This window comes from Nuphar pumila, chromosome 1, assembly GCF_984573655.1.
Source record: "Nuphar pumila chromosome 1, dmNupPumi1.hap1.1, whole genome shotgun sequence".
NCBI lineage: Eukaryota > Viridiplantae > Streptophyta > Magnoliopsida > Nymphaeales > Nymphaeaceae > Nuphar > Nuphar pumila.
In genome coordinates this window covers 7241268-7265600 of record NC_143249.1, presented here as the reverse complement: position 1 = coordinate 7265600, position 24333 = coordinate 7241268, and the positions used below count along the sequence as shown (strand labels likewise).

Sequence of the window (24333 nt, the reverse complement as noted above, 5' to 3'; positions counted from 1 at the left end):
TTCTCTGTCGAAGAAGAAGAAGAAGAAAGGAATGTTTTCTCAAAACCTACCACAGTAAAGTGGGAAAGCACTTACGTAAATGGAGAGGTGCAAAGGAGTTTTCGTAGAAAACACATGGACAGTACACAAACAATTGGGACCACCATAGGAGTGTTTTTTTTACGCAGTGTTATCAGTATTAAAGTGAATGGGTCTGATATCAGCTCAAAATCGATTCACAACGATCCAATTCAGATTTATTTTTTAATATTTTAAAAAGGGTTTAAAATAATTGTAATAATATTATTTTTAAAATTTTACTGATGTGTTATCTACCGGTAGGGATGGCAGTGGATCGGGAAAAAATGGGCCCTGCCCTGTCTCGTTTTAGGGATGACATTGGACCAGGATAAATGGGTCCTGCCCCGGCTCACCCCATTTGGACCTAGAATGGAAAACATAAAACGGGGAATGGAGGGCAGAATTTTGAGACAGGGCAGAGGTGGAGACATTGTCCCTTGCCTCCACCCCTGTCCACTGCCATCCCTATCTACCGGTTAAAAATTGGCCGATTCAGCTTGATTTTTTTACAAGTCTGGATCGGCTAATCTTTGAATCATTTTGAAAATCGATCCAGGCCCATACCGATTCTGCCTTTTTCGGACTTTCCCCCTTCCACTTCCACTTTGTTGGGAGGATAGTGACAAAAGTTAAAAAAAAGGGCAAAATTTCGGCAGCCAAAAACTCGCAAAAAATAATTGCAATCTTATTATCCCTAAAATCCCCACAAGCTTTCCTCAAAAACTCAAAAATACCCCTCCATCAGTCCATCCCAAAACAGTCAAACGCGAAGAATTATTTTTCTTCGTCGACAGACTCGACACCTCACTGCTCGCCAAGCTAAACTGCAACGTCACAGGGATACTTCGATATTCTTCGTGTCGTGTTCACTGGTACACTCTTTTCAATGGAAACCACACACAAAAGGTAGTATCCCCGTGTCCTCAGGGGCGTATCCATGTGACATGGCTAAGCTGAGATGAGCAGAGCAAGCCCAAGCCCAAGCCCATCCCCATCCCTGCAAAAAATAAAGGAGAGAGAAGGAGAGGGAGAGCGGGAGCAGAGCGAGTGAGCCTTGGGGCGCTCTACCCCTCCCTCCGCCTTCCCTCCGAGCGATGGAAGCTTCGTTTCTCACCAAAATAGGAGCAAAGCGACCGTTCTCACTCACCACCACCACCAAGCAGGGGCTCCTCTTTCACTCAAACGGCGAGTCCGCCCCCTCCGGCATGCGCCACCGCCAGACGCCGCCGCCCGTCGTGATGCTCCCCGGCCAGACCGCCTTCCGCTTGCTCTGCCCCGCCGCCCTCGTCGGGGGCGTCATCGGCAAGTCCGGCAGCATCATCCGGCTCTTCCGCCAGGAGACCGGCGCCCTCATCCGCGTCGAGGAGCCGGTCGCTGGCTGCGACGAGCGTGTCATTCTCATCGTCGCCTCCGCAAATAAGAAGGAGGGCGGCGGCTGGGAGATCTCACTGGCCCAAGACGCCCTCGTCCGGGTATTCGAAAGGGTTTTGGAGGTGGACGATGAGAAACCGGCGGCTGGTGCCGGGTCGACGGTGACTTGCCGGCTGCTCGCGTCTTCCGGCCAGGTTGGCGCGGTCATGGGGAAGGGCGGCAAGGTCGTCGAAAGGATCAAGAAGGAGAGCGGCGCCAAGATTAGGGTTTTTCCCGTCGAGCAGCTCCCGGCTTGCGCTTCTCCCACGGATGAGTTGATCCAGGTTAGGGTTTCCCCAGAACGCGTTTCGATTCTTTTCTCTCTTGTTCCCTTTCTGTCATTGTGGAACTCTTAGCCTAGGTTGCGTCGTCGAGCATGCTGCATGTTTCGATTCTTTCCACTCCTTAAAGCTCTTATTTGCAACAAATTATGCTTGTTTTCTTTTTGTTTGGTATGGTATTTAATTGCATCGGAAGGATCAATTTATTTGCATTGCTGTCTCGTCCTTTGATTGGAATGGTTTTACACAGACTGGCATTTCTACGAGTTCTGCTTAATTGAACGCTGCCTGTGGATTGTTGGAAGCTTCATGTTATCAAGAGAGCTGTTCTTGACTTGTGATTATATTGTATGGATGAATCATTCTGTTGCTGGAGTGAGTAAGTTAGTATATGCTACTGTACTGCCAATTCTATAGCCGTGAACAAAATGGTTACATAACCATTGTTGACAGCACTGTTGGAGAACTTATAATGCACTACAAAGGACAAGAGAGTGTATAAATGGCTTCTAAATTACTCAAAAGACATGTTTTGATCTTCATAAACATGATGGAATGATGAGGAAATCTGTTTTTGATTAAGTAGGATATCTTAGTGTTGTTGGAGTAGGGTTGGTGAGGTATGTTGCCAGTGGATCTCGGGATACAGTTGGGTTGGGGGGATGTGAATTGTGGCAGGATGTTTTAGTTTGTACTGAGGTGTCAAGTTCAGGTAAGTTAAGTATCTTGGTGCAGCTCGAGAGCCAAGGAACTTTAGCCGTAGTCTATAGGTCAAGTCAGCTTCATCTGGTTCTGGTTAGGTTTAGATTGAGGGTTTGAGCTAGTAGGCTTTGGCTAGTGTGTTTTTCCGAAATGTGTTTTGTACGGACTTGCAATGTGATTTAAATTTGCCTTATGTGAAGACACTTTTAGATAATGTCTTATATTAAACACGATTGTTGAAGATTCAATATGCTTGAACCATTGGATCTATATTTTATTTGCATCGACTGTTATCTAGACATGAATACAGATGTCGGAATTAGGTGTAGGGGTGGATTTTATCTTGCGAGAAACTGACTTTTAGCGCTCAGATTAGGGCGAATTCATGAAAATACTCAAATTTTAGGGTACAATGATCCAAATTTGGTGGAAAAGGTGCCTTTTGTGTTTTGGGTGTAAAATAGGGTAAAAAAGAATCCTTTTATGCTAAAAGGGATGGCTGAAAATGGCTAGACAAGCTAAAAGAGGTTGCCAAGAACTTTTAAGTTTTCGTCGAGTGTCAACAATACAGTATGATATAAACCTATACATATGATACAGGTTGATATGGTCTGATAATCATGATATTAGGAATTAGGATTTTAGGATATGTATCATATCGCTTTGGGGTTCGATACTGCGTACATCATTAATGTCGTATAATTTGATATGATTTTTACAACATTGGTTTCTAGAGATCGTCCTACTTTCTTTATTCACATGTGAAGCTATGTGATTGACTTAAATAGGCTTCACTTTGGTCTTCAGTATTTTTAGAGTCATTACTTCATGACCATGTTCATCATATTATGCATCAACCTAAAAATTCTCATTGACACAAGTCTATTTCTTTGCTTAATGTTATTTATCTCGAAAGTGCTTCAATTCCCTTCACAAGCTGAAGTACTACTTGGCATCTTGATTGCAATACTGTGCACTATACGAAGAGAACCCTCCAACATTTCCCATTATTCTTCTCAAAGTACTATAGAGATTACATTGTAATGTTACAAAATCAAATTATTAATAATATGGTGCATAACCATACAAAGGAGCCAACCAAAAAAAGAAGATAGAAAGTGAGGGAAAGACATGTCTGTGTGCTAAATGCAAGGTTGTAAGTATTGTATAGTTACCCGTATCGGTCGAGCCCAAAGCAACACCTTATCGTATCGTAATTTTTTAATAAAACTTTTTCATAAAATCTAAAAAAAATCAAGAAAAATCAGAAAAAATAGCAAAAATTCTAAAAAAATCATATCACATGAAACAATGATGAATTGCACAAAATACAACCATAAAATCACATATGAATTATTTATGTATCTATGAGCCGCATAAGACATCATCAAACATCAACTAATATAGAATCATAGATAATATTGCATGCATATCTCACAAAAACAATGCAAAATATTAAATATCTTGTAATTGAGAACATGCCACAAGACTCATACTTTCATATTACATAAACAAAAACAAAATTACCAAGTTTATGAATAATTAAGTGTTAAATAACCAAGTTTTTTCAAACATATTACATAAAACCTTAATAATCATAATCATCTTTTTCATCGTCATTATCTTCTTCTTCTCCTCCTTCTTTGACATTCACATAGTCTCCAAGATACGTGGGGTCTTCATTATCGACCTCCTTTGCTCTTTCCACGTTAATCCACTAAATGTCATCTTCATTCAAAAGTATCCCTGCTTTTTTTTCCAACCCTTGCATCTAATTCATCAAAATGTTTCAAACTAATGGGATCAAATTGCTCTTTGTGCCTCATTGATGACAATCTTTTGATTTGCCTAAAAATATGACATGAAAAAATTAAAATTAGTTGGGTTTTGAATGATATAAAAAAAACTTTAAATAAACACATGAAAATGACAAATAAACTTTATAATTTTATATACTTCTACCTCAGTTATAAGTTATAGCGAACGTAGTTGAGGTCATTGAGTCTTTTATGCTTCAATCTATTTTTTTTTTGTATGGATTTGTTTAAAGACACTCTGATTTCTCTCGCATCCACTTGCACTACATGTTTGGCTAAGAATGTAAATGTCAAAAGCTCTCAAATTTGGAATATCGCTTCTAAATCTGACCTACCACATGTCTGAAAAAAGTAAGAAAATGAGAAATCAGTAAGACAATAAAAAATATACAATCATACAAAACATCGTAACTAAATAAAAATATGAAATAGACAAAATAAATTACCTGGACGCATCGTGGCACAGTTTTGCACAGCTGCAGGTCTTCCCATATCATACAGTGCATTATCATAAGTTTTCATTTCCTTATGCATTTGATATTGAATGATATAATTAGGGTTCAACCTTTTGATGCAATCCAAAAATCCCTTATTGACTTCCCTGTCTATTTTAAACGTAGGGTAGTATCTAAATGCAAAATTTAAATAATATGCTGCAACATGAAGAGGTTGATGAAGTTGCCTAGTCCACCTATGATCAATGATGTTCCATATAGGTATGTACGATTTTTTTTCCTCTTCAAATTATTTCTAATGACTTCTTTTGCCTTATCCATGGCCTCATAGGGATAACCCATAACTAGTTTGTCTTCATTGTCAACTAATTAAAGCACCTCCACCAAAGGTATAGTTATTCTCAACAACTTCGGCCTCCAAATGAATCTCATGAATCCTGAGGTGCGTGGGTTCCCTTCTAACAGTCTCCAGGAAAATAGAGAAGTCAAGCCCTCAAGAGTCCTTTAAAACCCAAAACTTAAAAAGTAAGTTTCATGTCCTTTTTAATTGCGCCACACTCGTATCGTACGATACACTAGAGTTGCCAGAAATGCCTAGGCAAGTGGGGAATCACGCTTCCCCGAAGCGCGTTTCGAAAGTGCAAAACGGTGCTGGGAAGCGCCAATTTTTTTTTGGGAAGCGCGCTTCTCTCTTGTTTCTCCCTTTTTTTTATATTTTTTTGTATTTTTATTTTTATATTTTTTTTGTATTTTTATTTTTATTTTTTATCTCTTTTTTCGCTTCCCCCTCGCTTACTAGGTTGCTTCCGGTTCACTTTCTAGGTCGCTTCCAGTTCGCTTCCTAAGTCGCTTCCGAGACGATTCCTGATTCGCTTCTAAGTCATCCCACGCTTCTCGCTTCCTAAAATTTTGAAAGGGCCTCACTTCACGCTTCCGCTTTCGCTTCCCGTATCGCTTGCCGCTCCCGCTTCCTCGACTGACAACCATGCGATAAGCCCTGTATCGTACGATACAACCGATATAGGTACGATGCATACTCGTATCGCGATACGAGTGGGTATCGTATCGTATTTCCCAAAAGTAATTATACATATCGTACGATACATACAACACTAGCTAAATGAATGAGATCCATGGCCAACCCATCATGAAACAAGTTAGGTCCAAAAGTGATACGAGTGTGTATTATATCGTATTTTCCAAAAGTAATGATGCGTATCTATACGGTACGTTACGTACAACACTGGCTAAATGAATGAGATCCATGGCCAACCCATCATGAAACAAGTCAGGTCCAAAAGCACTTTCTCCATCAACTTGCCATTTTATATGAAAGAAGTATATTCTCAACTTTAGTAAGGTCTTCATGAACTTGATCATCCATCTTAACCAACTTATTCTAAAATAGATGGAGAGTCAAGTAAGCAGCTGCTGCTTGTATGAGGTTATGCAAATTATAGTTCCATTTGTTATAAATGATGTTTAGTTATGGCAATTGTTTCCCTCTTTTTTATTTCCTTTAACACACTTTTAAGCCTCTTTAACTTTGTTAAGCTTCTCATACAAGTATCTCATGACAGCCTCTTCTCCATCTATTGTTGTTAATTTTATTTAATGGCTCAATAGACATAACGGCTTTCCTCTAATCTTCCAAAAGTAATCTCTTTAACTTATTCTTTTATTCTTCTTTTCTCCATATCAAAAAGTTTTAAATTCCCTTTATTCTTGGGGCCAACTATCTGCTTGAAACTTTATTTTTGTTTTAAGTCATTTTGAAATTTGAAAACAGAAATTGCAAAGCAAATCTTTGATATGAGCTATCCAAATCTTGTCTCTTGTTATGCATAAGTTTATAGCATTTTCTCATTACATTCGGTGCATGCTCTAAGGTTTTGGTGTCTTCAAGCATAAAATTAATGCCGTACAGATATTTCAATAAATTTTTTCAAGAATGTCAGCTTTTCTATAATTACTTCCATTATCTGTAACAATCTAGACCACATTTTCAGGACTAATTTTGTATATAGCAACAGATATAGAGTCAGCTGCATGTTATGGGTGAACTCGCCAATTGGTTTGTATATGACCTATGTCTGGTGGTTTCCTTCCAAATATTAGACATAACTGTACACTTCAATTTCAGACCATGTTTATTCTACTTAGGCTCCAACCTTTTTCTTTGTTGCTTTAAACAAATTTTGTTCTTATTGTTTCTCTAGCCGAAAAATATCTCAGATAGTGATCTAAAATGACAATCACAAAATTTGTGTAAAATGGATTGTACAATAATCTCAAATAGAAGTGAATCAATGCATTAATGTTGCTTCTTTCTGGACCTTCTATCCTTGGACCTCTAACAAAGGAAAGCCCCTGCCGAGCTAGAAATGGGTCTTTCAAATCCTTACTGTAGTTAACCCATGATTGTCCTTTTACAAATATTTCAGAATCCCGTTTCTGTTTACTAGGAGAGAAAGCATACTAGCATCTGTAGAATATGTGCTTATTTGATGGTTTGAGTGGCTAAAATAGCTATTGGTTTTCCCTTTCTTGATGAGTCAATTCTGTAGATCGTGAAGTATTGCTAGTGCCATCTAGTTACTGTTTGGGACTCAATTATTTGACACCACATTATTCTTGGCCACTCCAGCTCTAGCTGAGCCCGAGCTCATTATGAGCCGAGTTTGGCGAAGATCAATGATGAGCTAGCTTGTTTTCTTAAAAGAATATTTTTAAGTGTTTCTAATCTTGTTAATATAAAAAAAATATTTAATTTGTAAAATGCATATAATATATATGTAATAAATGTATAAAGCACATACAATATGTATATAATGTGATATATATATATATATATATAAAATATAATATTGATATATAAGTATATAATATGTAAAATGAGCCTATACAAGCCGAGCCGAGCTTGCCATGTTCATGCTCGGATCATTTACCTAAACGAGCTAACTCATAGGTCGCCAAGCCGAGCTTCTCAAGAGCTGAGTTGAGCCGAATGATGAGCTGATCGTCTCGTTTCTTAGCCCTAGATGCGGGTACGGGATACGATGCAGACTGGATTGGTACAATACGGCAATTTTAAAAAATTTGGATTCAAGGACACGATCGTACATATATTATTATTATATATATTATCCATTATAATAAAAAATATATATATTTATAAGCATATTTTTATTGTGTCAATATTGAATTGTTAGACACTGTGTTGCGGCATGTCAGACATCGTGTCTACATGTCGGATATGTATCGTATATCGTGTCAATGTGTCGGACATGGTGTTGACCATGTCCGACACGTTGACACCATGTCCCGTGTCTTGTGGTACCCCCCTCCTGTGACATAGATACAACTAAATGATACTAGAATTGCTTAATCCCGTATAAGGGATTTTTGGCAATAACTACAAACTAATTTCTGTTCATCATTCAAATTGGATTGACCTCAAAGTTCACCTTTTATTCTATACATCATCTTTCCTTTTTCTTAATTTTCTCTTATCTTCTGCTCTTTTCCTTTCTTTTTTTCTTTCTCCCTTTTTTCTTTCTTTGCCCTTTTTCTTTTCCTTTCCTCTTTTCTCCTTCTTTGGTTTTTGCCTTTCTTTCATTCTTCCCTCGTCCTTTCTCCTTTTATGAGTTCATTCTTTGCTTCCCTCTTCCTCCTTCCTTTCTATTTCTTCTTGCTCTTCCTTCTCCCTTTTTTTCCTTTGTCTCTTCTTTTTTCCTCTTTCTTCACTTCTTTTTTCCTATGCCTTACTTTTCATTCTTCTTTCTTTGTCCTTTCTCTCGTTTGGTTGAGAAGCCCTAGTTTAGCAATTGAAGTTGAGAAATCTGGTTGAGAACATGTTTTATTTAAACATTTTTTCCATCTTGTGTATGTGTTTTTTTTTTGGAATAAAAGCTTTCAAAAGATTTTGAAAAACAACATGATTGGCCCTGTTTCCAAAAGAAACCCCTGCATTAACCAAATTGGGCCTTCTCACGTGTCCTTCAAAACAAAAAGATGTAGTCCAATGTTTTGAAAAAATTCTATTAATATATAATAGACCACATTTTTCCAAGTTCCTAAAGTTCTGTTTGTTGGCAAACAGATTGAAGTAAGAAAAAAGTTTCAAACACTTGACGAGTTTTTTTAAGAAAATCTTGATTTGATTTGGTTATTGGACCAAATCAGACAATATTATGCGACTTTGGTTGTTTTTTTATTTAGAAAGATTTGTGGTTATTTTTTGCACTTTTGTGTCCCCTACCTTTTTTATTTAGGAAAAGTTGGGGGATTACGCCCCCCTCCATATATTTATCATGAAGAAAAATTGCATATGATTTTCACAAACCAGAAGCCAATCCAGTAGCTTATGCTTCCAATATATAAACCAGGGTTACCAGAAGCGCCTAGCTAAAAGGGGAAGCGCGCTTCGGAAGCGCGAAACGTCGCGCTTCCGAAGCGTGGGGGGAAGCGTCCCCCTTTTTTGGGAAGCGCGCTTCCCTTTAATGGGGGACGTGTTTCTTTTTAATGGGGGACGCGCTTCCCATCACGCTTCCCCCTCACTTCCTCTGTTTTTTTTCAATTTTTTGTATTTTTTATTTTTTATTTTTATTTTTTTTCGCTTCCCCCCCCCGCTTCCGAGACGCTTCCTAGGTCGCTTCCAAGACACTTCCCGAATCGGTCCTAAGTGGTCCCCCGCTTCCCCGCTTCCTAAAATTTTGAAAGTGCCTCGCTTCCCGCTTCCCGTATCGCTTCCCGCTCCCGCTTCCTCAACTGGCAACCATGATATAAACCCTTTATCTCTACAAAGAAGAAAAAGTGCATGGTTGAGTGCAAGATGAGGGTCTTACATGTCCCGTTTTCACAATTTAATTTTTCCAAGAAATCATAAAGCAAATCCAAATGTCTTCCTCAATGTTTCTTGGAAGCCTTGATCATAGCGATCTACAGCTTAGAATTGGGGTGGATAAGAAGATGATAACCAGCAATCAGCTTTGATAAATTTAAGGTAAGATGTTCAACCTTGGTCATGAGTACACATGCCTCCAATAGCCCTCTTTGTTATTGTGAATAACTGAAAAAGCGACATTATCAGACGGACCATGGCTCCAAGAAGAAAATGCAATAATAAACTCTCTTGTCGGTGCACATATATTGGGTTCTGCTATTGGACCCCCAGAAATCCACGGCTTAATGATTGGAAACACCACACTTGACCAACCCTCGATAATTTCAAACCATGCCTTCTAGATAGGCTTTCTGACTGACCACATTGAAGATTAAATCCCAACACTTTTTAACCAACATCTAGCTAAATTTGGAATACCACCTCTTCAATTCAGAAATCATCGAGGAATGTGGATATCTCCTCTCACCAAATTTTGAAATAATGTCGGATTCTCCATCCGTGCTGCGAAAACCAACGTTTAAAAACTCGCCGAGTCAACTCGTTGACTCGGCTTGGCTCGGCCCTCCAGCGAGTCAACCTATTTGGCAAGGATATGCCAAATTTTTTTAGTTTGTCCTGCACTGCAGGAGTAGATCTGCATAAGATGGCAAAAAAAAGAATCGATTTTGCTCTTGGAATCACCCTTTTAGCCCAGCAAATTTTCCTCCAACCTTCTATATCAAAATCCTCTATAGAGTTCCAAATCATCTTTCTAGTAACTGAACTAATCTTCATATTCTCATCCACATATACTCGTCCAGATTATCTTGAACCTGCACATCTTGAGCTTGTTGCCAAACTGGTGCCAACGAATGAAAAGTGGATCCCAACATTGAGCAAAGAGCTGAAAACCTTTTCCAACCATGCATTTCTTGATATTTGTAAGGTATCTTTTCTCATAAACCTGCAGGTAGGAGTTCAGAGCTGGTCCTTGCCAAGTACAAGTCCAAAATCTAATCATTTTACCATTACACACTGCACGAAACATGTTCCACTGCTGCATCCCGACACATAAGAGTACCTCTCCACAACAAAGAACCTGCATAAATATTTTTAACCTCCAAAGGCTGTTATTTCTCAAGTATGACTATGACTTACATAAAAATGAGTTTTAAAATTTCAAAAAACACAAATTAATAGTTTCCTTTCATGATACTATTCATAGTAATGTTTCTCAGTATCATTTGTTTTAATATCAGAATATTTCATTTTTGTTTTGTTTAAACATCAAAGCACAATATTTTTGAAATGTCAGATATGGTCCTAATTTTCAGTCTGAATGATATCAGAAAGTGGTTGAATTTTTGTTAAGATTCAGGTGCCAAAGGCAATGTTTATGGCTAAGAGGTTTCTTGAGAGATTGTGTGCAGGTTTGCACATGTGTGTGTGCATGTGTATGTTTCATCATCATCAATAAAAGTACATATACGATGCGATGTTCTTTAACCAAGGATCCAAATTAAGGGGAAGGAACCTTCATAGTTTGACAAACATTGTGATCCTCCCAAGGTTACCAGATTAGGGAGCAGAAACGGGAAGCGAAACGAGAAGCGGAAGCGAAGCATTTTAAAATCCATAAGAAGCGGGAAGCGAATAATCAATTTGTAAGCGAAGTAGGAATAAAAAATGAAGTGATATGTGATCAAATTGAGAGTGAATACTAATTGAACAGGAAGGGAATAAAAACTAAAATAAAATGATTATCCTTAAAATTCTTGATTTTGTAGTGTAAGAATTAAATTCTTTTCAAAATTTAAAAATGATGGTTACCAATTTAAAGAAAGTACATGAGAAGTGAGTGAGAAGCGTGAAAGGAAGCACATGAAAAATATGAAAATAAGCTGTGAGAGAAGCCCATATGAAGCATGTAGCGAAGCAGGGAAGAAACGTGTGGGAAGCATATAACAAGCATGGGAAAATCGAGATTCTCATCAAGTTTCGGAAGCGAGGAGTATCGCGCTTTTGAAGCGAGTTTTCGATTGTCATATGGGTACGGGTATGAGTGCATAGGGTATGCCATGACGATTTAAAAATTTGCAGGTACAAAGACACGACTATATATATAGTTTAGATTTTGGATTGGGTTGGACCCAATTCATCTTGTATATCTATCTATATATATAGATATAAAGAGAGAGAGAGAGAGAGAGAGAGAGAGAGAAAAGGAACCCGTCTTTCTCTCTCTCCCCCCATTTCTTGCTCCAGCGCACTCACTCCAGCACACAAAGAATGAAAGAAAAAGAGAAAGGAGAAAAGGTATGCCTCCTCCCCGTCCAACTCCTCCTCCTCTCTCCCCACCACTTTTTTCCTCCTCCTTCAGTTCTTCTTCCTCTCTCACTGTTTCCTCCTCCTTCTCCTCCTTCTTCTTCTTCTCTCTCTCTCTCATCTCCTCCTCCCTGCTCGTTTCTTCTTCACTCTCCTCCTTTCTCTCTCTCAAACCAGAGAAAGAAGGAGAGATGAGAGAGAAAGGGGGAATGCGATAGCGAGACCAAGGAGAAAGAGAGAGAGGAGGGAAGTCGAGTGAGGGGAGAAAGATGAGGGAGGGAGAAGGGGAAAGAACGAGACCGAGAGAGAAGAAAGGGCCAATGGTTTGAGGGTTTCAGAAGAGCAAAGAGAGAGAGAGGGGTTGTGTCGGTGGGGTTTTAAGAAAAAAGGTCGGGTCTACGTTGGACCTGACCCAGTGCAGTGCAGGACCTGAACTGCGGCGTACCCACACTGCGCTCGGTACCCACCCCCGTGTCGATGTGTGTCGACATGGGTACACGGCATCTTGGTTTTCGAGATGCGTGCTTCCCACCTATCTATGAAGCTTCAGGTAACTCTGAATCCTCTCACTCCCTGATGAATGCAGCTTGCTTGACTACATTCCTAGGTGTTTGTGCATACATCCATGTGGCCACATATGTCAAGTATACAAATTCATACCCAATGGATTGGCAAGTACGCTCCTGACAATGCTGAGAGGGATGTAAATCTTCATCTATTGGCGCATGAGAACCACACACACACACACACGTACTAGCTTGTTATTTATTAATAATAAAAATGTATGAGACTATTAAGTTTTCAACTGGAAAAAAAAGAAAAAAATGGTATGTTTTATGCTGCTGTATCAACAATTGATGACACTAAATGCATTTATTTCGAAGTTATTCATGTGTTGTAGACAGAAATTCTCTAATCTTGTGAACCAAATAATTTCTACTAATAGGCAGATGAATTTAATGCACCTGCTGTTTCAATTTATTGACATTAGTTTCTAGCCATCAACTTTTTGAAAATTTGTTTATGAGAAAGTTTATAAAGATGGCTGTTTCAAGCTTTATAAAATTATAATGGTAATTCTGCAAGGTTAAAGAAAGTAAATGGTCACAAATTTGTAGCGTGGGAGCTATTTATATGATTTTATAAAACAAATATGGATGCTTGAATTATTTAAAAGTCTCATATCTTTGCCACATCATGTATTGTCTGCAAATTTCATATTATATATTAGGCTTAGGTTGGACAACCTGCACGCTTCTGCTTTGGCATGCTTGGTTCTTGATGATAGTCAGAAGTCTATTAATTAGGGTACTGTGGTCCCTGGTTCTGCGTCTATTTATGGACAGCTGCATCCTGAAGAGATTGGTTTCACAGCCAGGTAGGCTGTGGAGGTTTCATAGTTGAAAAGCTGTCACATGGGTGTGGGTGCGGGTGTGGTGATGCGGCACTTTAAAAAAAACTTGGGTGTGGGGGTGCGGGAGGGAAAAAATATAAAAAATTATATTATATATATATATATATTTTAAGTTTTAACCGTTAAGAACAATAACACTAATGAACTAAAAAACAATTATTATAATATCATCAAATCAATTCATCATCATGCATGCAATAAATCAAATTAACAATCTACAATTCTATTCTACATCATAAAAGCTAACACTACAATTGTCAACCTAAATATATTATAGAAACAATCAAATAAGTAAAGTAGAAAAGAAGTAAATGATAAAGTATACTAACAAAAGAAGTAAACAATGCATAATTACATACCAAAAGTATAGCCTACACAATGTATATGACGATTAGGTAATGGATCTTAATAATTTTTTGCTTCATCATCAAATGCATTATAAGAAGGAAAACTAGGCTCAGATAAATCCATGTTTGTAATGTTGAAATCAGGCTCTCCCTTTAAGTCACATTCTTCTGGGTTTACATCCCAAAATTTGAATGATTCTTGTCTGCATTACAAACCCAATTTAAAAATGTTAAATGCAAGTATATTTAAATGAAAAAGCTAAGAAATAGTCAAATAACTAAGAGAGCAATTAATACCTGTATTCATCATTGGTTCGCGAAAGTAGTCGAAGATTAAAATGGATATACTAAATCCTCTGCACGCTTGCTGTGAGTTTGTTTCTCTTCATGTTGTGGATTTGAGAACATGTGCTCCAATTTCTTTCACAACAGGATGAACTAGCAGGCTGAGATAGCAATCTCAATGCAAGGCGTTGGAGAAAAGGTGTTTCTGATCCAAATGTTGACCACCATGTGATAAGATCTATATTTTACTCCTCTCTCGCTAGTAATGTCTGTCCATATAATCTCGAAGATGCAAATTTTTCAAACTCTTGTGTGACTTGATTTAGAATATCTGATTCTGGATAAAGTCTTGTCATATACATATTTCTATGCCCTGATAGCTCTAGGTCTAAATTTGGAAGGACACGACCAATACCACATTCCTGACACTTTTTTGCATAATATTTTGGATTAAGAGAATGTGCCATGCAATGCAAAAGAATGTTGCTCTTCTCTCTTTTTCTGACTAAAATTGAATGAATATGGTTAAAAAATTCTGAATCATCCAGTGCAGGATTTTTTCTTCATGCTTGAAAACTATAACTTGTATTTTTTTCAATCATATTATTCCATATTTCATAAACTTTGTGAAGCATGAGCTCATCCTTATCAACTTCTCAATATTTTTCAAATAGGTTGCGTAAATTGAAGGAAGTATATGATTGTCCTAAAACTCATCATCAACAATGAATGTTTAATTTCTTAAGACTTGACAACATCATCAGCACGATAGAATGTTCAATTCTCATCCAAAACCATGTTAACTAAAACATTTTTTACTTTCTTAATCCTCTTCACCATCACAATGATGAACGCAAAACTTGTTTCAGCGACCTTCAACAATTTCAATTTGCCAAAGAAGTAATTAAATCATTCTAATAAGGATTTCTAGCTGCATTAAATGAGAGTGAACTAGAATAAAAATACTTTCTTACTTTTCTATCTGTCTCCTCCCTTCCATGTCTCATCTCTTTCATATATATTGAATGATGCTTGTATCGTTCCTCTTCCTCTACCTCCTACATTCACTTTTCTTTTTTTTGAGCATCTTCTTAGTGGCTTAAAAAAAATACACTAATTGCACAAGATCACTCATTGTCTTCCTCTTCTCATATTCATCTTGTATATTCTTATATTGTCTTCGCATTGCCTCATCAACTTTTTTGCATTCTGAAATGATATGTCCTGGTATCTTCAACAAATGAGCCTTAACTCTTGTGTAAGACCCAACAAAATCTCTTTCAGAGAGCTTGCATTGAAATCTCTTGTTTCCACCACCTCCTTCAGTTTTTGTAAGCTTATCTACATGTGCCCTCATAGTGGCTCCCCATCATCACATGTTGCAGCTAAAGAACTAGCACTACAACTACAACTACTAGCAATACTAGCACTAGCAACAGAACTCACATGTGGTGATGAGGATGGCGCGAGTCCTATCCCTTTATCCTGGAAACAAAAAAATGTTATATTAAAATCAATTATGTACATAATCAAGATTGAAAATATTGAGTGCAAGGTCAATAACTTATACAATAATAGTCTAGTAGTAGTACATATCGAAAGGTACGAGAAAAATATATAACAATAACATTAATGCAACTTGATCTATCTAAGTATTTAACTAGTAAGTTAGTAACAAAATTGTAACAAATTTTAGGTATGTTACTAAAATTTTAACTCGTAACAATAACAAATGTTAAAAATATCTAAGTATTTAACAATAACAATAGAATAGTAGACTATTAATAAAAATACGAACATTCAACCAAATTTTAAGTAACAAAATCAGTAATAACAATCAAATTACCCAACATCAAGTTATCAACAAATAATACACAGTATAAGCAACCATATGTTTTATAGGACGACAATTAGGCCCGCTTTACTATATGGTACGGAATGTTGGGTTGCCAAGAGACATCATATTCAAAAAATGAGTGTAACTGAGATGCGTATGCTTAGATGGATGTGTGGAAATACAATAAAAGATAAGATTCAAAATGAGGAGATACGTAAGAAGGTAGGTGTTGCATCCATTGAAAATAAGATGAGAGAGAATCGTTTACCGTGGTTTGAACATATTTGGCGAAGGCCTAGTGATGCTCCAGTTAGAAGGATGGAGAAATAGAAAAATATATTAGTTAAAAGAGGTCGGGGTAGGCCTAAGAAGACTTGGATGGAGATAATAGGAAAGAATATGAATGCTTTGAACCTCAACGAGGACATGGCATTGGATAGAAATGATTGGAGGAGAAGGATTCATGTGGAAGACCCAGAATGCTTTTCTTTTTTGGTTCATATCACTGACCCCAATTGTTTTGGGATGAAGGTGTAGTTGTTGTTGTATAAGCAACCATATGTCACAGGAAAAACTCGGTTCGGCTTGTCTGGGTTTGTGAAAACTCAGTTCGGGCTTGGTTGGGCTTTTGGAAATTGAGTTCGGCTTGGCTGAGCTTGTGAAAACTCAGTTCGGCCAGCATGTTTTGCAAAATGGCTGCTTAAAGCAGCACTTTTTTTTTGGACAGACCCCTATACGGGCCATACGATTAAGATTCGAACTTGCAACGTCCCAACAGATATATTATGTATAATATATCTATGTATATTATGTATATTATGTATAATGTTAAAAACTCTTAAAAGATAGGTTTTTAAGAAAATGAGTCAGCCGAACTGAGTTTTCCCTAAAATGGGTAAGTTTTTTTTTCAAAAATGGGTTTGTTTACCCAAGATTGAGAGAGAGAGAGAGGTACAAAGAAAGGGGGAAAGAGATTGAGTTGAGAGAGAGAGGCACACCGTATGAAAATGGGGAAAAAATATAGAGAGAGAGGTAGCTGAGAGATTGAGAGACAAGTGGAGAGAGAGATTGAAGGAGAGAAACTACCTTGGAGATGGAGAGGAAGTCGCGCTCACCGGACGGTAGCAGCTGGTAGGCGTCGTCGACGTCGGAGTGTCGCAGCTCAGTAGTATTGGGAGACAAAAGAGAGTGGGCAAAATTGTTTTGCCCTAATCCTCAAGCCCATTTCATCGGGGGATTTTTTTTAAGTCCAAAAGTTGGACATGTATGACCCTGGGTGTGTTGACCGCACCCGCGTCGACGCGGGTGCGGCACCTGGTTGGCCGAATCCCTGTGACATAGTTGAAAAGCCTTGTCCATATCTTCATTCTTTGAGCATGTCTTCTCTAAATTTTGTTTTGGGATCATGTCCTATTGCAGCAGCATGGGCCTTTCACCTTTAATTTAGAGTTGATGTGGGGTCACTTCCTCAGAACCACCACCTGATAGAGTCTGTTTCTGTCAACATTAGGCAGGTTAAGGCAAGGCATTGGGGGAGCACATCTGCGTGGTGGAGCTCCTGTCCTTTCTTTTACTGCAAAATATGTAGTGTTGTGTATTTGGCATTTTTCTGTTGCCTTTTTTTATGACCTATCCCTGAATTCTTTTCCCTGCTGCTTGTCTTGCTCCATATTTTTTTACTACAATGACAGTAAGGCTATTCATGTTTATTAAATGCTTATTAATTTTTTTTGCTTAAACCATTTAAGCTGTGACCTCGTAGAAGGGTAAAAATGGTTGGTTAAAATGAAGAAATTCAAACAAGCTTGGTGCCTTAGCAGCATTACTTATGTAGAATCAACATAAGCAGTGTTATTTACATTGTTCAGGATGCTAGAATTCAGTAATTACCAAACCCTTAGTCAACATATACATAAACATACCCATGCAAATAACCATTTAAAGGTTTATTGTGCTAAGCTCTTTCTGGATATCATTTTTGGCAGATTGTAGGAGATGCTTCAGCAGTAAAGAAAGCTCTTCTAGCTGTGTCACGCTGCCTTCAAGACAATCCACCATCAGATAAACTTCAAATGGTTGCAAATAGACCTCTTGGGTCACTTCCTCGTGGTAGCTTTCCAGACATGCGAGGTGAGCCATTCTCTAGAAAGAGTTCTTTGCTCATGAAGGCTGCACCTGCTTCTGTTCCATCTTCTGGCACTGCTGGTGATCATCTTCCAAGAGGTCATCCATCCATATTAGAAGGAGCTGATGGTATTTCATCCCTGGGTCAGAGAAGCAGTCAACAAGAGGTTGCGTTTAGATTGGTTTGTTCTGATAATATGGTTGGTGGCATAATTGGCAAAGGGGGAGCTATTGTCAAAGCATTGGAGAATGAGACTGGGGCCTCTATAAGTGTTGCTTTGCGTAATCCAGACTCTGAGGACCGTGTCATCACCATTTCTGCAATGGAGGTTTGTGATGCAGTTCATAATTTGGAACCATTGCTTTTCCTTATCTGTTTTGCAACTGTCTATGTTTTTTCATTTTTATTTTCCTATTATATAGTATCCAGAATCGCGATTCTCTCGTGCACAAAATGCTGTTGCTCGTGTTTATTCTAGATCTATAGAAGCAGGGATGGAGAATGGTTTAGTGCAAGGTCCAGAAAAGGGTGAATCTGTTTCTGCTCGGGTTCTAGTAGCGTCAGACCGAATTGGGTGCTTGCTTGGTAAAGGAGGCACAATCATTGCAGAGATGAGGAAAGCAACGGGAGCAGCTATCCGGATTTTCAGACAGGATCAGGTCCCAAAATGTGCTTCAGAAAATGATGAATTAGTACAGGTGTGTTCTTTGTGTCCGTTAAGTGGCATTTTTAGAATTGAGAGACACCATGAAGTGATTTGTTTTTCAACAGCCAAGAATTGCAAAATTTTAGTGACAACTACGTATTGGCAAATCACGCACAACATTCTTTCCTGTCTAACACTTGGATCCCTTTATAAACAACATTTGTTTAATCCTGTTGGAATGTGCAAAGACTGGATCCTCTATTGAAAATTGGTCTCTACCACGGAAAGGGTTGTAGGTGCTTCAGATGTTACTGATTTTTCTTTGTTCCATAATATCTTTCCCATCATGAATATTTTCCATGGCAAGGGCAAGTCTTCTTTCTGCCAACTTTTTCACTGACAAGCATGGATTTTTGTGTTTGCAGATAACCGGCAGCCTTCATAGTGTTAGGGAAGCTTTACTTCTTGTGACATCTAGACTTAGAGATAACATGTTCCCAAACAGAACACCTGGTTCAGGATCTGGGTCCTTATCTTCATCTGTATCAGATTTTGGTTCTTACAGTGGAGCCCATGAAGCAACCACCCGTGGACCATACTCGTCTTACAATTTTGAGAATCCTTCTTCTTTAACTCTCAGTGTTGACAGATTATCCTTGCCAGGCAGCGATAAAGCTGGACTTTCACATGGATTTGTTCGCCCATCATCCCCAAAGTTATGGGAATCACAGGTAACAGTTTTGTTGTTTTCTTATAAATGACATTGCCTCTCTTAGACACATTCATGAACATTGACTTGTGAACAATATTTCATAAGCCTTTCATCACATCACCTCATTGTCATGATAGTTATATGAATTTATTGGCATACACAATACAAGGACTGTATATCATTAATATGCAGTTTGTCATGTCACAATTGGACAAGTAATGTGAACATGATAATCCACGGACCCCTTTGTTCAATTATAGGATAAAATGTCTTTTAATCCCGTAAAATAAGTTTTAATCAGTACAGCTGGCTGTCTTCGCACAAATATTTCCTAGTAAGAATATTTTTGATCTCTATTGGTATGAAGACCAAAATGTCCAACACCGGGAGAAATAATCTTCAAAAGATGATAAAAAGGATAAATGCTCCTAGCCTCTGTAAGCTCTTCTAAAATCTAGGCAATGCAGACTCTTGTTCATTTAGACTTGAAAAATTTATTATTCCATAAGCCAGGCACTAGTCTAGTGTGCTGGGCAAATTCTTGTACAGCAAACAGCAATGTAAAACACCAGATCACCATCTATGTCTAAAAACTGTTATCCAAAAGATGATGGAAAGTATCTGCTGCCATAGGCACTAAAGTTTATAGTCTTACAAAATTTTAGTTGATGGCTACATACCACTACAAGTGAGGGAAAATATCTCTTGCTGAGGGTTCTCTAGGCAAGAAAGGTGATCATCTTAAGAGAAATCATGAAACAGGGGGGGCTAGAAAAAGAGAAGTAGCAACCTTGGCTGCAAAATAAATGTAGTTATCTTGTGACTTGTGGCATTTTCTTCAATATATCAAAAAATAGGGGTAGGCACTGAGTTGGGCAGCCTGACGAGCCATGATCCGCAGTAACAGAAATATGAACATGAATGAATGATATTTTCTTTGCAAAAATAATTTGGACTGTAATTTGGTTCAACCCAGATCAGTTATCCTTTTTACTTGGCTGAATGCATGGGTGATGAGCTGTCTCTAGGACCAGGGTCCATTAAGAACTGGGACAAAACTGGGCCCTCTTATTAACGGTTCAAGTCACCCTAGATAGCTCAGTGGACCAAGTATAAATATACTTGGTTTGGGTCAGTTTGGCCCGTTGCCTTAATAAAAAATAAAAGTAAACATTTCTCTATGCAGTTTATAAGATGAGGATCCATTCATCCTGTGTCACGTAGACACTCTTTGCTGCTTTGAGCTTTAGATTAGGATTGCTTGACACAGTACACACACAGAGACACACTCGCAGTGGAAATTAGAGACTCTAGATGACCCTCTGGTTTGTACTTCCGAATATTTTTCTAGTGCATGTGGAAGGTTGAAATCCTTATGCCTGGAGTATTGCAAACAATTGGTGTCCCTATGGGTTTGCTCTTCATTAATTGCATTCTGTTTTGTATATATGACATCTTTGTAAGGAAATAGGCGGGAGTGTAACCCAAGAATGCACAAACATTCACAAAGTCCAATAATGGACAAACACTATGGCATTCAAACAAGAAATCCACAAAGGGACAATATGAAAGCCTAAAAAGGCTATAAGGCTATACAAACATAAAAATAATGAAATATTTATTGGATGAAGCCTTGAAGGGCATAAGAAATACAAGGGGGAATCACCTCTATTTATACAACAAGAGGGCAAAAAGGAGAGCCATTGGGGGCTCCCCATAGAGACGTTGGGAGCCCCCAACGGTCACATTGTGACCGTTGGGTGTCTATGTGGGACCCTCAATGCGTGTTAAAAAAAGGGATTTAAAAAGGAAAAATACAAAAATAAAAAAGATAAACTAACCTAATTAATAAATAATTGTTTCAATAAACAACTATGTAAAAAGACAAAAATACCCCTATCGAGTAATTACATATATATATATATATTTAACACTCCCCCTAAAACTTGACGGGGAAAGTTATTTCGAAAGTTTGGAAATACAAAACGAATCTTGGGAAGAAGTCCAAGTCTTCAAGAGTCTTCAAGGGAAATCTCGCATCTCAATTTTTTTTTGCAAATATAAGTCTTCAAAATGCCTTTATTGGTGATCATCCCCAAGCACCTTCATTGGATATCTCCATGATATATCGAAGGTATCACATCTTAAAGATCCTGCATAGAAAGAACAAACCAAAGGAAGACTCCAAGTACACAAGAAAAAATATTCTAGCCGAAGAGTTGCAAAATTTTCAACAACAATATATTGTAAAGCAAGAATAAAATGGTTTAAACAAAATAGTAATAACTTTTTTAATAATTAAATATTAAGAAAGACAAGAGGAGCATCTCTCAAAGATAAATTGAATCATAATCAACTTATTTTTTTTCAAGAAACCATAACATTGATCATAAGAAGATTTGATTATTTAAAGGACATATGATTCATTAAGAAGAAATAAACAATTATGCAAAAAAAGTTATCTTAAATGAAATGGTGATCTTAAAAAAAAACGTACAAATCTCTCAAACGAGTGTCTATTAGAGACACTTCAAACAAAACCCATAAAAGTGTACAAATGGAAGAACCCAATAAAAACAAGTAGATCTTTATTTATGACAAAAATGTTTAAGAAGCATTGAATATGCACCATGTGAAAATGTCTTCAAGATTAAAAGAATATCAAGTTCGAAAAATGACTTTTATGTGAAAATATCTTCAATAAAATCAAGTCCAAAGATGACTTGGTTAACCCACAAGAATCACAAAGAGGCTAAGTGCACAAAGGCACAATGAAATACTCACAAAGGAGTACAAATGTATGGAAGTCTTCAAAGAGACTATATGCACAAGAACACTGAGTTCTCAGTGTGTGAAGTGTGCACAAAGGCATAAGAAGAACACTTGGAACAGGTGTGCACAAAGGCACAACACATTCAATGGATCACAAATGCACAATGGCATAAAAATAATATAGAATCTTTATTTAGAGAACTCAAAATCTTTAGAAAGAGCTAATGAACTTTATGCATGCAATTATGTGAATCATGCACATGAAACAACAAATGAAAAGATAACAACTTTTATCAAAGATGAGTTAATTAAATTTATGCATACCATAATGACACAATAATCAATTAAAAGCGTAATTCACTCACCCATCCTAGAGTGATTTTAAGTATAGAGGACCAAATATACACACACATATATATTATCAATAAAATGCATGAATTTTATCGATAAATATTTTTCCATACAAGGAAGGAACAAGTAGTAAAGAATTTCAAAAGATTCATTAAAGAATTTAAAAGATCCTATATGACAAAGGGAATGATATAAGCAAGTCAAAACCAATTTGCGGAAGATGACAAATTTAAAAAATCCCATAATATCAAGAAATGGTATTTTGCAAACTTTAATAATGCAATGCAAGATGCATGAAATTATTTCAATCAATCATTTCTCATAGAAGAGAAGGTGAGTTTGACAATTTTAAAAAAATTCTCAAACATATGAGTATACAAAGATATCCACGATATTAAAGAAAACATGATGACATAAGGTGTACTTCATACAATTTTCTAAAATTTTAAGGAAATCATAAAATTCATAATGATTACCGTTAATTATTATGATAAAACCAAATACATATAATAAGGGAATTAGTAATATGAAAAGCATAATCTTTAAGATTTAAAGCAAAACCATATATTTTTGTAAAATATAATTTATATGACAATATGCATAATTAAAACAAATATTTTATGGAGATATGCTTACGCACAAGATTTAATAATTTTTTTAAAGAACTATTCATTTTTAACATATTTAGCAAGATGCTACTATATTTTAAATGCATTTTCAAATGCATACCATAAATATTTAAAGTAGAGAATCCAAAGAAAATAGCAAAAGTATCCATATATATAAAAATAATAATCAAGAAAATAAGTGTTTTCTCATGCACAATGCATGAGATAAATAATACAAGAGACACCTTTTAAAAAGTATGCGATACATACCAGGTAAATTCTTTCTTTGAATCCAAACTTTGAGTGGCACATTTTTTGAGGCGACTACCGTGATGAAGCAACACACAAGCTATTCTTCTAGAGACCAATCTCTGATACTATGTAAGGAAATAGGCGGAAGTGTAACCCAAGAATGCACAAGCATTCACAAAGTCTAATAATGGACAAGCACTATGACATTCAAACAAGAAGTCCACAAAGGGACAATATGAAAGCCTAAAAAAGCTATACAAGCATAAAAACAATGAAATATTTATTGGATGAAGCCTTGAAAGGCATAAGAAATACAAGGGGGAATCACCTCTATTTATACAACAAGAGGGCAAAAAGGAGAGCCATTGGGGGCTCCCCATAGAGACGTTGGGAGCCCCCAACGGTCATATTTGTGATCGTTGGGGTCCCAACGACTCTATGTGGGACCTCCAATGCGTGTTCAAAAAGGGGATTTAAAAAGGAAAAATACAAAAATAAAAAAGATAAACCAACCTAATTAATAAATAGTTGTTTCAATAAACAACTATGTAAAAAGAAAAAAATACCCCTATCAGGTAATTATATATATATATATATATATATATATATTTTTTTTTTTTTTAACAATCTTGACCATCATCAAGGACATATTCATAGTCACAACTATCATACTTTGAAGTCAAATCTATAAGAAATGAATACTCGGTTACTTCCTTAGCATTTTCAGAATAAAAAAAACTTTTCTTTTTCAAGAAGGATACATTTCTTGATACATACAATTTTCCATTTTGAATATCAAAACGCCTATAGCCTTTTTGGTTATCTACATAACCTATGAAGGCACAAAGAATGACATGGGGAGAGAGTTTATCATTCTTATTAGTGAAAATGAAACATTTTCATCCAAAAACTCTTAATCTAGCGTAATCATAAATTAATTTAACAAGTTTTTCAATTGGAGATATTTTTTAAAGAAGACGAGCAAGATACTACACCAACTCACAGCGTGCAGAGAAACTTGGCTCATAACCTCGCAGTCCGACCCACTC

The 24333-nt window shown here is 37.0% G+C and overlaps 1 protein-coding gene across 2 annotated transcripts in view; it reads left to right on the top strand.

Annotated features, from left to right (window-relative positions):
* The first annotated feature begins 1080 nt into the window (after window positions 1-1080).
* LOC149847838 (KH domain-containing protein HEN4-like) overlaps window positions 1081-24333 on the top strand; it is a 32121-nt gene continuing 8868 nt past the window's right edge. For both annotated transcript variants that reach the window (XM_090003871.1, XM_090003792.1), the window contains exons 1-4: window positions 1081-1754; window positions 17804-18271; window positions 18366-18641; window positions 19015-19320. In XM_090003871.1, coding sequence (XP_089859997.1) covers window positions 1155-1754; window positions 17804-18271; window positions 18366-18641; window positions 19015-19320 — 1650 coding nt within the window. In that variant the 5' untranslated portion in view covers window positions 1081-1154. The remainder of the gene's footprint in view (window positions 1755-17803; window positions 18272-18365; window positions 18642-19014; window positions 19321-24333) is intronic.